Source organism: Pygoscelis adeliae, unplaced genomic scaffold (genome assembly GCF_000699105.1).
Source record: "Pygoscelis adeliae isolate BGI_AS28 unplaced genomic scaffold, ASM69910v1 Scaffold181, whole genome shotgun sequence".
In the NCBI taxonomy this organism is placed as follows: Eukaryota; Metazoa; Chordata; class Aves; order Sphenisciformes; family Spheniscidae; genus Pygoscelis; species Pygoscelis adeliae.
This window is the reverse complement of record NW_008824360.1, coordinates 2,075,724-2,089,272: the sequence shown is the minus strand read 5'-3', so window position 1 is coordinate 2,089,272 and position 13,549 is coordinate 2,075,724. Positions and strand designations below refer to the sequence as shown.

At 36.6% G+C, this 13,549-nt stretch overlaps 1 protein-coding gene and 1 long non-coding RNA gene across 2 annotated transcripts in view; one reads left to right on the top strand and one right to left on the bottom strand.

Moving 5' to 3' along the window:
- Positions 1 to 10,211, top strand: part of MYSM1 (Myb-like, SWIRM and MPN domains 1) — an 18,448-nt gene extending 8,237 nt beyond the window's left edge. The window contains exons 10-20 of the mRNA XM_009319853.1: positions 549 to 652; positions 1,612 to 1,689; positions 2,814 to 2,902; positions 3,222 to 3,276; positions 3,361 to 3,411; positions 4,219 to 4,293; positions 4,579 to 4,767; positions 4,999 to 5,131; positions 7,169 to 7,274; positions 7,409 to 7,466; positions 8,307 to 10,211. Coding sequence (XP_009318128.1) covers positions 549 to 652; positions 1,612 to 1,689; positions 2,814 to 2,902; positions 3,222 to 3,276; positions 3,361 to 3,411; positions 4,219 to 4,293; positions 4,579 to 4,767; positions 4,999 to 5,131; positions 7,169 to 7,274; positions 7,409 to 7,466; positions 8,307 to 8,471 — 1,103 coding nt within the window. The 3' untranslated portion in view covers positions 8,472 to 10,211. The remainder of the gene's footprint in view (positions 1 to 548; positions 653 to 1,611; positions 1,690 to 2,813; positions 2,903 to 3,221; positions 3,277 to 3,360; positions 3,412 to 4,218; positions 4,294 to 4,578; positions 4,768 to 4,998; positions 5,132 to 7,168; positions 7,275 to 7,408; positions 7,467 to 8,306) is intronic.
- A 2,653-nt stretch (positions 10,212 to 12,864) lies between these two features.
- LOC103913319 overlaps positions 12,865 to 13,549 on the bottom strand; it is a 10,088-nt gene continuing 9,403 nt past the window's right edge. Inside the window, exon 4 of the long non-coding RNA XR_663415.1 lies at positions 12,865 to 13,016. This is a non-coding gene — a long non-coding RNA (uncharacterized LOC103913319). The remainder of the gene's footprint in view (positions 13,017 to 13,549) is intronic.

Here is a 13,549-nt window from a genome sequence, read left to right as displayed (position 1 = left end):
TTTCCCCCCCCCCTGAATACCTGCTGTATCTGAAATTCTGCCCTCCCTCCGTGTAAGACAGAACTGAAGTTATTGTTTCTTTTCCCATACTGAATTATAACTATATCCTAAATAAAAAACAATGTCTTCATCCTCGGGGCTAGTTTTTTACAAGATTCAAATGTTAAAATTAGGTGGCATGTTAAAAGTATATGTACACCTATACGTTACTGTTGGTTTAGTCTCTCTGGATTGATTTTGGTCCAAAGCTGAATGACAGTCACCTAGGAGAGGAGGAATGGCCTGCAAATACATTTTGTCTGAAATAAATTAACAGTAAGGAAGGAGGTTTTCCGGTCTTAAAAATGCTGTGGTAGTGGGAGAGGGCTATATAATCAGTTAGTAATATGACGATCAAGAGATGTCTTTTCACTGTGGGTTTTATTGTTGCTTTTTTCTTTATGGCATTTGTCATTTTCACTTATCTATGTCATTCTTGGCTCTGTACCAGAAATAAGTGGCTTCATACTTTACTGAAGTACAGTGTATCTCTCTTCTGCATCCTGTAGAACAGGCTGTCTATAACCGACCCCAACCAGCTGATAAAACACGGTCCAAAGAAGGCAAAGACACAGTGGAAGCGTACCAGCTTGCTCAGCGCTTGCAATCCATGGTACGTTTTAGTGAGGGCGGTGGGGTAGCAAAAAACATTCAGCATGGAGAAGGTCTTTTCAATTTTCAGTTTCAAACTAGGGCATCTCAGGAAATTTCTTCGCTTGTTCAGTTTGCAGTTTCATTAGAATGCCCTGTAATTTGAGTGTCAGTCGAAGTACAAGTTCTACTATCTGACAGGTGTCTGTCCTAACTCCTCCTGTCTTACACATCTGATTTCTGTACAGGTACTTAACTACGACTGTGTTTCAGTCTTTTCCCTGCAGCCCTAACCCCTTCCTCCCCACCTCCTCATAATTTATTAGCCTGTATTAGCCAGAAAATAGTGGAGCGTGTTGGTAGTGTGTGATTAAGTTGCTTGTATTTTAACCGTTAAGTATACTAGGTATATGATATGACTTACTGAGCCTTATGCACACAATTAGTAGTAACTCATTTATAACTACATAAATTACCAAGGCTTGCCAGATTTAATTTTCATATTCACATTTAGCGTAGCATTTTTAAATACTTCATAGCAAAATAAATCAATTGATGAGAGGAAAACTAAATCAATCCCACTAAAAAACAATAAATGAAAATGTAAAGAACTGTAGCATACACTAGATGTAAACATACTGGTTTTATAGCTTTTTGTATTGTCTGAGCTGTAATTCAGAGCTGGATAATAATGCGCTGTTGCTGTCAGAGATGTTGATGATCCATGGAGCATCAACCAGGTGTTAGGCTTTACAGCCTTAAAAACTGAAAACTTCACTTGTGATATTTCATGACAGATTGTGAACTACTTAATTCTACAGAACTCCAGGGTGTTCCTTCTTTTCTGGAAATATGTCATAGTGTTAGTAACATTCACGTGGCAGTAACCTTTTGGACAATGTTCTTATGGCTGATTAAATGAAGTAAATGCAGCTTTTTCAGGAGTATGATCCTTGACTCATGTTGATTTGCTTGCTGCAGCGTACAAGAAGACGGCGAGTGCGAGACCCTTGGGGAAACTGGTGTGATGCAAAGGATTTGGAAGGACAGACGTTTGAGGTAACGCTTCTGTGTGTTGAACTTTCCTTACAGAATTAATTCTTGCTAATTGCTAGCAGGTGGTGTTGCATTAAATATACGAGGGAAACAGTTGTGTAATAGGTACTTAACCTCTCTTTGTGGAAGCAATAATTTGAAAATAATGTAGCAGCTGTTACATCTTTATGCTGCTGATAAATACAGCTGTACTTCAGTGTTTACAAAGGTGTTCATGTTGTGAGCATGTGTGGCCCTACGCTGTTTTATGCCTATAAAGCTCTTTGCCTTGTCTTGTAGGAGATTTCATAACCCTTTGTTTTCAGTTAACCACCTTACTAAAGCTAACAGTGAGGGATAGGAGAATAAGAATTAAATTTTAGTTTTTCAGTCCTATATGGTTTCTTTGTGCTTATAATGCAGGTGATAAAAGTTCCTAATATTAATTCTGCTACTAGCAATAGCACCAGAACTGTGGTTTATCAAGTGGTTCGACAAATTGATACAAGTTTAAATATTTTGTAGAAGACTTGGAAACAAAATATCCAGTTGTCCATTTCTACAACTTCAAATTATACAAAAAGTGAAGAACTGTAAACATCTTATTTTTCTTGTACAGAAAACCACTTAAATTTGCAACCTTCAGTAATAAGTATCTGTAATAATTACTTCCATAATGTTATAATGCCATACCTGTTTTTGAGTAGCTGTGGTTAATAATTCTAATGCTTTCTGCAAAATACATATTTGGATGGAAATAAAGTTTGAAAACACTCATCCCTAAAGAGGTGTCATGATAAATTCTGGCCATGGATTGTAATGGCAGCTTTTTTCCTTAGCTATCACACTTGCATTTATGTATGGTTTGTGCTGTGGGCTGTGATTTTACTGAATTTGATTGACTTGGGGAATGTAAGAATTCTCTCATCAGGCATCTTGTGGACTAGATCTCTGATTGTCATTACTTTCACACTGCTTGATTCTGCTAGGGCTATTGCCCTCTATCTTGAGTAGTCCTGTAACACACACAAATTGATAGCACATCAAGAGGACACTGGTGTCAAGAATTTATTATGGGCTGGTTTTGGAATCACTACTGAAGGAGCACTTAAGACAGATTTTTTTTTTTTAAATTTTTTTTTTTTTAGCATCTGTCTGCTGAAGAATTAGCAAGAAGAAGAGAGGAAGAAAAACTGAAACCTGCAAAATCTTCTAAAGGTTCAAGACAAATAAAGAGGTATTATTTGACGTACATCATGTTCAAACACAGATCTTCTAGAAATTAAATGTCTTGGGTAGTGTCAGGCTGGAATGCTGCAAATCATTAATATGTATTACGCTCTGAAATAACATGTATGCATTTCAAATGTTTAGTATTGAAATTCATGAGTGTGGGTAGTGAAGTTCCTGTATTTGGTGGGAGTCATCCTCGTGTGGGATGAGAGAATCCAGTAAAGAAAACAAGGTTATTCCTCCTCTGCCAAAGAGACAGAGGGAAACTTGAAAAGTTTCCTGACTGTCCTACATCTTTAGAGAAATTTTCTTTCATTTTATAGTTCCTTTGATCCCTTTCAGCTGATACCGTGCTGTTTATTCACTGAAGAAAAACAGGTACGTACCTATGAGTGAACAATCAAGAATGCTTTATTACTTATGTTACTTTTCTTATACTCATTATTGCATTTATCATTTCAGGAACCTTTTCAGGTGAAAGTGTCTTCCGAAGCACTTTTAATAATGGATTTGGTGAGGATTAAGTTTTATCTTTCAAAAAGCTACGATGTATATGTTGTGGTTTTTTGGTTTGGGTTTTGGTTTTTTTAATGGGCAACCTAAGAAAATTGAGAAATACAGTACTTACGTTAACTTCTTTCCATTCAGACCTAGAAGTGAGAATCTAGTATTAAATAAATAATGGATGTATTAAATAGTATTAATCTAGTATAATTAATACTAGATTATTTAATTTAATTATACTATTTAATTAAATAATTAAATTTAGTATTAAGGATGGATGTGGTGTTTTTTTTATTGTGCTTAGTTTTTCTAGAAGGTAAATGGTTGTACACTAATAAGAGCATTACTACTTACTAGTCTCCATCATACGTTAAATATAATTTGCTTAAAGCTACTTTCTAAAATAGACTGCCCTTTTGAAATCTTACTCATTTTCTACTAGTCTGGGAATTGATTTTTGTGTTTATAAAGCAATGTGTGGTTTTTTAATAACAACAGGTTGTACCAAAATTGGTGCAGTTGTTCAGCACTGCACAGGCTTCAGTTTTTGTGCAGTGCACAAAAGCTAGCATTGCTTCATGTATGGAAGTGTTATACAAATGCACTGTATACATGTATGTATATAATAAGCAAACATAATCTTTTCTGTTTGCTTTAAATTGAAACACTGGGTGTCTGAGAATCTTCAGCTGTCCTAAGTTTTCCTTCTAAATGTCACTAAGAAGTTACTGACTTGTATGTATTCTGTTGTGTGCAGATCAAAAGTAGGAGAAATTACACAACTTGAACTTCAATAATTGTTTAATATCATTTTAGCACTCTCATGTGTCTATGGCAGAAGTAATAGGGCTTCTAGGTGGAAGATACTCTGAAGCTGATAAAATTGTAGAAGTAAGTGTTTGTCTTTTTACATTTTCTCTACAATATTAAAACTTATAATAATATATATAATTTGAATAGATGTAAATGTTGTTTCTGAAGGGCAACTACTTAAATATATTACAGTTGAAGTTATTTACTGTAGTCTTGAAATGTTAGAGTGATGCTTATGTTCAAGTCTTGGCCTGTCAACTCTGTCATGAGGAAGATCTGGTATATGACTCTTAAAATTCTTTAAACTTTATTTAACTGATGGAGATTTCCTGCATTTATCCATCTGGAGACTTTTTTTAACAGGTTTGTGCAGCAGAGCCGTGCAATAGTCTCAGTACAGGACTGCAGTGCGAGATGGATCCAGTATCTCAAACGCAGGCCTCGGAAACGTTGGCTGCCAGAGGATACAGTGTTATTGGATGGTACCATTCCCACCCGGCCTTTGACCCCAACCCCTCAATACGAGATATTGACACTCAAGCTAAATACCAGGTACTTGCTGGTCTGTACATTAAAAATAAAGAAATAGCAAAAAAACCCAACAACCCGAAAGCCTCCCTGGTATTTACAGTGTTAATACACATTCTTGCTCTAATGCATCTTAAAATCTGTTCATTCATAAATTGACATAAATTCTATTTTTTCAATTTCAGAATGCTGTTGTGAAAAAGGTTGTATTTCTTGTATATGGGGATTTTTGTGTGTTTTTGTTTTTTTTTTTAGAGTTACTTCTCCAGGGGTGGCGCCATGTTCATTGGAATGATCATAAGTCCTTACAACCGAAATAATCCTCTTCCGTATTCGCAGATTACTTGTCTAGTAATTAGCGATGAGATCAGTTCTGATGGTTCCTACCGTAAGTACCGATATTTTATCCATGGTCTTGATTTTTCTTTTCCTTTTGGATACTAAGGGGAAAAATGTTGTCTATTCTTGAACTTGAGAAATAGGTATTTATATATTTACGTTGGCAACTTGTGCTGTACAAAACCAGGAATTTCACTTAAAGAGTAATCCTGCAAGTAGTGCATGCTGTCATGACAAGAATATACCGGTATAAATAGATAGAAGATTGTTTTTCTGTATTAGTATTTCCCACAATCCGCGAAAGAAATTAAAGGGTTGGGACAAGGGTCATTGTTATTTATCTACAGGATCCATAGGAATAGCTGAGAAACTGCTTCGAGTGTGTTACTTATACTTTGCTGCATTACAAAATTCTGAACAGATCCTCTGATCGAGGAGACAGAAGTATAATAGCAAAGAATTGGCTGCTATAGCGGCCAAAAAATCCTTATTTGAGTAACTTAGCATTCAGAAGGTCAAAGGATCAAACTTGCCAGCTGTCCAGGAAAACACAAGATATGAAAGATGAAATGCTGTGCTGGCATGAATCCCAACCTAAGAGAACAAATCCTTGATTAAAAATGCCATTGGCATTTCATGAAAACGGGATGTTTTCCTTTCTTGAATAGTTAAGAATGCATCATGTAAAATTCATGGTATTTCAGGTGATCTTCTGCCTATTCCCTGACATTAATTTGAGGAAAATTCCCATGATAACAGTACATGGTTATGGTAGCTGCCTCTTCTCTCTCCTCCTCCCTCCCCCTGTTTAAGTCCTGATTTTTGTATCCAGACTCCAAGGTTTCCAGTTTTCTTGGCAAGGCAATAGCAGAGGCCATGTGAGCCGACAGTTCCCCCTCTGTTTTTTCCTGTGGAAATGAGCAAGGGAGACCATCTGCCTGGAGACTTGCTTCATAGTCCTAGGGGAAGTGAAGTGGTGGCCACATCTGTGCAATAATTCCTGTTTACCATACTGAGCGTACCGTATTTTTATCCTCATTTCCCATGCATCCCACTCTTGTGGTGTGGAGTTAAAATACTTAGAAACTTTATCTGCCTGTAGAAGTAGACTTTTTTTTTGTCACATACATCTTCTGTCTGAGAGGACTTCATATTTATGTTTATCTCCTGAAATCAACTTTTTACAAAATAGTATCTCCTCTAGCTCTTTGGAAAAGTTATACCGTGGCAGTAGCGCTATAGTACTGAGCAAGTGAACAAAAATTAGTATTTCACATGAGCCATAAATATTTCTATAGATTAATTCTTATTCTTGGAAATGCATTCTGCACTGAACACTTCTCACATTTGAGAGGTGTTCAAATAGCAGATTGTATTTATTGCTTTCTTTTCACTTACTCCGAGGTATAGTTGGAAAGCATGCGTTTCATCTCATTAAATTCTTATGATCTTGGAAAGGTGCTTTTTTTTTTCTTTTTTAACGACTTACTGAAATTTACGGTCTCTTTCTTTCTCCCTAATTTTTAGTAACTAAATTGTGTTCTGCAAGTAATTTTCTGGTGTTCCTTTAGAACACTTTCTAAATTCCTCTTCCCCCACCTGCAATAAACTAGAAGAATTTCTCCCTTTAGGAACAAAATTCCTCTGAAATCTAGAACAATAGCTAGCCGCTTCATCAGCCAGCTCCTACGTGAAAAACAAAACCTTTTTTATTCACTTATAACCACATAGATCTTAGAGAGACTACGACAGTGTAAGTGGTGCTAGGTTATAAAAACTCAGTTTATTTTGCCATTTTTCTGTTATTTTGTAGATTTCTCTGTGCTTCCTTATGGCATGAGGAATTGGTGAGGGCAGGGAGGAGAACAGGTTTGTTCTCTACTCCCACCAAAATTAAATTTGGAATCCAAAGTACGTCATACTTTAACCCTCTTAATGTTGGCAAGTAATGGGACTGCAAGCTTCTGCAGTCAGTAATAAATTATGAACAGTTATGGGGAAGGAAGGGATTGCAACTAAAACTAAAAAAAAAAAAAAAAATTGAGTGTACTAGAAACACTGAATAATCATGTTCAATTGATTCCAGGCCTGCCCTACAAATTTGAAGTACAGCAGATGTTGGAGGAACCTCAGTGGGAATTAATATTTGAAAAAACAAGATGGATAATTGAAAAATACAGATTCTGCCATAGGTATGTATCTACTTCTATTATAAAGAACAGCCAGTTTAGAATTTTTGCATGTTTATTATTGATGTTTCAATAAAGACATGTGTCTGCTTTCTACAGACACCAAATAGCACCACTATTTGTTTTTCTTTCCACAGCAGTGTCCCCATGAATAAAATCTTTCATAGAGATTCTGACCTGACTTGTTTGCAGAAAGTAAGTTTTCTTCTTTTAATTTTTGGCTTTAATTTTAAATGTTTTTTTAAATACAAATGTGTTCCGTATCAGCAGAAGTCACCTGAAGTTACATTTTTACAAATCAGAGATGTAAACTAATCACAATAAATGACTTCTATAGTGCAGCTTATTAACTTACAAACACAATGAAAATAACAGTGTTCATTTGAGAGAGCTGGGGACAACGGTTACATGCAGATACCAAGTTTTAACCTCAGTTTGGAGAAGAAAGAATGTCAAATTAATAGTGTCTCTTCTCAGCATGTTGTATGCTTTCAGTGTCGAGAACTGCATGCATTTCGAGAGAAGATTTGGACTTCCTAGTCCTTTGTTTGATCAGTAAAGTTGTGCTGTGCCATGTTTGGCATGCGTATGTGGGAACTTTAATTTTCCAGTCAGTGTAGTTATTGCTATGAGGTTCTAAATAACTACAGCTGTAACATTAATTGCACAAACAAGACAGAAAATCTGCTGAAAGCGAAAGACATAAACAGAAAACATGTACACAATGACTACCCACATCTCACTTTTTTTTTCCTCTCAACATGACTTTGCTTATAAACAGCTTAAATCTAAAATGGAGTTGGTAGAATATTCTTGAATTTAGCTGTTGTGTAATTGGTTTTATAGAAATCACCCGTGTTCCTGTGTGACTGTTCCTTTCTAAAATTTATATTGTACAGTTGAACACTTCCTATAGTGTTAATCCTAAATAAATAAATACAAATCCCTTTGGAATACTTATCAGCTAGAAGGGGAAAAAAATAAACTCGGGAAAAATGGCAATTTCAAAAAAAAATCTCCTTTTCTTTTGACTAGCTTTTGGAGTGCATGAGGAAGACTTTGGGGAAGGTAAAAAACTGCTTCATTGCTGAAGAGTTCTTGACTCAGATAGAAAACTTATTCCTTTCCACATACAAGAGTGAGAAAAAGAGTAGTGCCGAAGAAAATGAGCATGAATGTGCAAATGAATTGCCAATGTGATGGCTTTAAAAAAACAAAGTTACGGAATTTTGATTTTATTTCTTCATTTTCTTTCCCTCCTCCCCATGATGTCAACTCTTTCGGAATTCTTATCCATTTTAGTAGTAACTGTTACAGAATCCAGTGTCATCTTACTGTTACGGTTTAAACATACTTTGAAAAACTCCTAATGTGTGTGACCTGACTACACGAGGAACACTTAATGCTAACGTTTTGTAAAAAATGAGCACCACAGAATTAATTGATTGACCAACAGTCTGCCATTTGGGAAGAAGGACAGCCTGGCAAGAATATTGTGCTTCAGTCTTCAAGGAGAGTTTGTCCTCTCTCAAGTCTTTCAGTTTGGGAATTTTCTCATATTTTTTATCTGCAGGTACACATCTAACTCGGAATGAATTTGTTCCTTAATGCTTTAGAGATTGTAAGTTTGAATGAATTCACAAAAGAGAAACTTACAACTCAACTGAAATGAAAATTTTGTAGCTCACTGATTTCAAACTTTCCTGGTATCCAGTCTGAAGTTTTATTCAGTTGTGGTTTAATACATTGTCTGATTTTTTTTTAAATTTTTTTTTTTTTTCTCCATTGATCCCTATGGTCAAGTAGCTTTTTGGCATGTTCTTTGCCATCTTGCTTCTGTATTTGGGGAGGAAAAGCTGGCAAGTTTTCATGACTTCTCAGTAGCAGTTGTGCTTGTTTCCAGTGGAAATGGTAACTCCTGTCTTATTACAGGCTGCAGTCTTTCTGATCTTCCATTCTACGGGGAGATACTATGTTGTTCTACCAGATCATTGTGATTTGTCCACTTCTAATTGCCACTGTTTCCTGTGGAAACAAGAGCTCTTGATTGATGGCATACTTAGTGCAACAAGCAGAAAAGTATTTGTCTTTTTAAAGAAAAAAAACACCAACTTTTATATTCAGAGTCTTCTCTATAATGTGTAGCTCAATAAGAAAACTAATTGTTTTGTATCAGTTCTTCAGTTACAATTTCATGCAAGTATATATTCGGATAAATTAGTCATAAGCAGATTGATCTTGATTGAGAAGTTTCTTGATTGCAACTTGGAAGTGTTTCATGAGCTATATCACTGTGAATCTTTATAGAAAAAATGTGTTTTAAATTTTGCTTTCTAAATCATGAGGAAACTTGACTTGTATACAGTTATTACTATTTACACAGATTTATCTTGGGCAAAGTTTCTCTGAGTTTATATCTAGAGGGGTGACAATGGACTCGATTCTTATTTTAAAAAAATATATGTGTGTATATATCTAGTTCTACATAACATAAATGGAATTTAAGATTTTGTATGTTTACATTTTTAACTTCAGCTTTTCATTTCTATAAAGAGTTTGAAAAGCTTTAAAATTGTAGAGTTGCATCCCAAGGAGGGAACTCCTTTATGGGAAGTTAAAATTACTTTTTTTATCATGCCTCATAAAATGTTAGTCTTTTTCTGTTACTAAGTGGAAGGTGCAGAACCTGATCATATGAAAATGTGAGCCCTTGACACTCAGCGATTCTCCCAATGCAGATTCAAGAGCTATGGACTTAAAAACATTGGTGAATGTTCCGTGCTCTCATCTATGTTCAGATCTGCGGGTGCGCAGCTTTGGATCCCATTACTATGTATAATTTACAAACTTGGTGTATCCATCTGTATAAGGCATGTTGACTCAGTCTGCATATATTCTAAAATGTCATCTTTGGGACTTCATAATTAAAAATATTGCATGGCTTTCTGTATTTCTAGTTTAAACTGCACTCTTGGTGAGAAAGCATTCCTTCCCTGCTTAGTTGTGGAGTGGTCTGCAGCGTAAGGTATTCTTCTGCAGTTTTGCATAGGTTACTCTAGAAAAATCACACCGCATAAATGGATGTACTAAAAGCTGTAATTAGTTCCCATTTGTAGGAAGAGGATTTTGAACCTCTTGTGTAACAGCAATATGAAGTCGATAATGTTCGTTGTCCACATACGGTCTATTTCCAACCATTTAAGGACGGATGTGAGTATTACCCACGTAGTGGTAACAATGTGCTGGCTGCATCTCTGTTTAATGATTAAAATGAGTTAAAGTAATACAGTTGTATTAATTGGATTTAACAGTAATGTTACATACAAAAAGTTTTGAGTGAAACATAGTTTTGAAGCAGTTTGTCTCTTGAGAAGAGGACATGGTGCAGTATTGAGCCCTTGATACGCACACAAAGACTCCAGATGTTCTAAGAGTTCATTAGCAGGGTGGTGTGGGAGGAAATATAACTGCTAGTACCATCGTAATCCAGTATTATCACACGATACTGCATGTGAATTGGAAATTTGCACATTTGTGATGCGAAGTGATAATTTTGTTGGCAGGAGCCATGGTAAGAAAATAACTAACCTACTTTTCATAATTTATTTTGACTGTGGTTAATACGACTTTGGAAGTTGCATGCTTCTAAGAAGATAAAAATCTGTTTTACTAATACTACCAGTTCTGCTACCACACACATATAAGGCATTAAATATTTTTATTGGGAAGCTCTTCTTTTGTTTTTTCGCTTTGGTCCTGTCCCCCCGTGTCCGTCCCCCTCACCCCCCAGCAATTCCTTTTATGCTAGCTTTGTTTTAGTGTACCTTTTGTGGACTAATACGCTATTTCTTTATGTAAGACCAGCTGTTGTGCCTTGCCAAGTTGTTGCTGAGGAGATGGGAAATGGTTGAGTAGCAAGTAGAATGATACAATTTAAACTGGAAGAGTCAATGGTTTACAAACAAACCAACCCCAAAACCCCTAAGATGCAACTTTTGGCAACTATCCTTTATGGGCATTTGTTGGCTGAGTCAAGTTTTGCTATCCCAGTTATCAGCAGTGCTTCTTCACAGGGATATGCGCCTTGTGTTCCAGGGGAGGGGAGGGGAAGGGAATGCCTGTATATATATATTTTTTTTTAATAAGTAACTTTCCAAGAACAATTCAGTTGAGGAAAACAAACAAACAAAAACCAAACCCAAAACCAGCCAAACAAAAAAAGTTAACACTGTTGCCATTGATAAGTACTTTTTTCCTTTTGCTTGCTGCTTTGCTATTCCTGACTGATGGTATGCCAGAGTCTACTAATAAAAACTGCGTGTGCAGTACCTTGAAAGATGTGTTCCACATTTGTAATAGCTTCTTGTCTCTTGAGCATCAGATCTGGTATTTACTCCAAGTCAGTAACAATAACCAAGTGATTCAACGAAGTTTAATACCACTAGAGGGAGCTTTGCAACAGCTGATCCAAAAAAGGCTTTGAACGAAGCACAAAACTGTTCTTACTAGTGCATGTAAACTTCTGGCTAGTGATTAAATTTTATGGGCAGTAGCCGTGTATCTTGGTATAGATTTGTTTCTTTCATTTGTTCTTGCAAACCCTCTGCTTTAGTCTCCTTCAGAAAATTGTCCAATGGCACTTTGTGGCAGGGATGCCAGGATGGTAGATCGGTATTTTCCACACTGTTTTCACAGATAATCCTGGCTGGAGCATCACTAAAGTAGGTCATGTAATGGGTTTGTTTTCATGGGCAACTCCAGTGAATTCTGAAGGTGATCATCAAACTAGGTTTCAAGCAACTATATTCATTACCCAAATTTGATTCAAGTGTGTTGGTTCTTGCTCTATTTCTGCCAGCAGCAGGAGCCAGATAAACTCTTTCCTGCTGTGCTAGCAGAGAATTTGGTCTGCCGGGCATTACTGAGCTGTGAGGACATGGTGTTGTGTAGGGGAAAGAGACGCCATGGAGGTGGAAAGCAAGCAGCACAGAGGTGTACAGTGCACCTCGAAAGGCATGGTGTGGCAGGGCAGTGCACCTCGGCGTCTGCAAGGGGAAGGAAACATGCTGTGTTGTTGCTGCGAACCCCGCTGAGGCGAGGGACATCAGGATGCGTGCAGGGTAACTTCATCCGGCCCCACAGAGCCGGCGCATGGGAAGTAGCTGGTTGTTAACATCCCAGTGAACATTGTAATCATATTTGGTACTGAACAAAGTATTTAATGGCCTAGATAAAAGCATTCTGGTTGTTTAATTGGAAATGTCTTGCTGTTTTACATAGACCTAGTGCCCTATTTTTATGAGATTTAGAATTGTGCTGAGAAACTGTTTCCATGGAAGCAGAGATCACTAAAGAAATACTGCACTCCACATTTCCTGCAGGATCATTCCTTTTACAGCCTGCTGTTCTAAATAATTAACTCTTGTAGTGCCATTACAGTTTAGCATGGATTAAAGGAAATAGTTTTGGTTTTTTTAGTGTCATAGACACATTACATATATAGATAGATAAATAATTGGAAAGAGTTTTGTCTTTAAAATAAGTCTGTTCTCTCCTTATTTACCAGAGGAGGAAATCCACCAGTACAAAAAAGTCAATGGAAAAGTGCACTTTTATTTTGACAATTTATGCAGCTCTGTCAGGGAAACTGAAAATTACTCCTTCTTTGCCCTTGTCTTGCCACTGTTCTATGCTTTTTGCTTGGTGATGGGTATATTCTAAAACCATCATCGTGCTTCTGGCCACCTTTGAGGGAAGAGACAATGCAGTTTTTAATTAAGGTAACAGCAATGACAATCTTCACCAGTAGGGAAAACAGACCGTGTCGTTTTGTTACCCATGGTTTTCCTTCCATGTGTTACTTTTGACAAACGAGTTAATTTTTCTCCACTTAAGTGTCCGTAAAAAGGGGAAACTGTCAAATGATAATATGAGGCTGAGACCAAACGTGAATGTCTGTAAACATCATACAAGCAAGCGCTATTTACCAAAGTCCTGTTACTGCCCATCCATCTGGTGCTTTCTAAGCACAAGGGCAGCGCATCTCTCAGCCGTATAGAAATTGCCATCGCTTCACTGAAGCCGGTTGTGAGCTGTAAGTTTACAGCAGTTGAGGCTCTGTCCTCCAGAGAGAAGAAAAATCAAAACCTACCCTCTCTAAAGTTCATGATGCGAAATAAAATAAAGACAAGATATGAGTATGTAGATGAGAGTTAAATGGATTTTGACTTTGAAGGAGGGATGTGAAATTAAAAAAAAAAAGCAGATTATTATGGGTA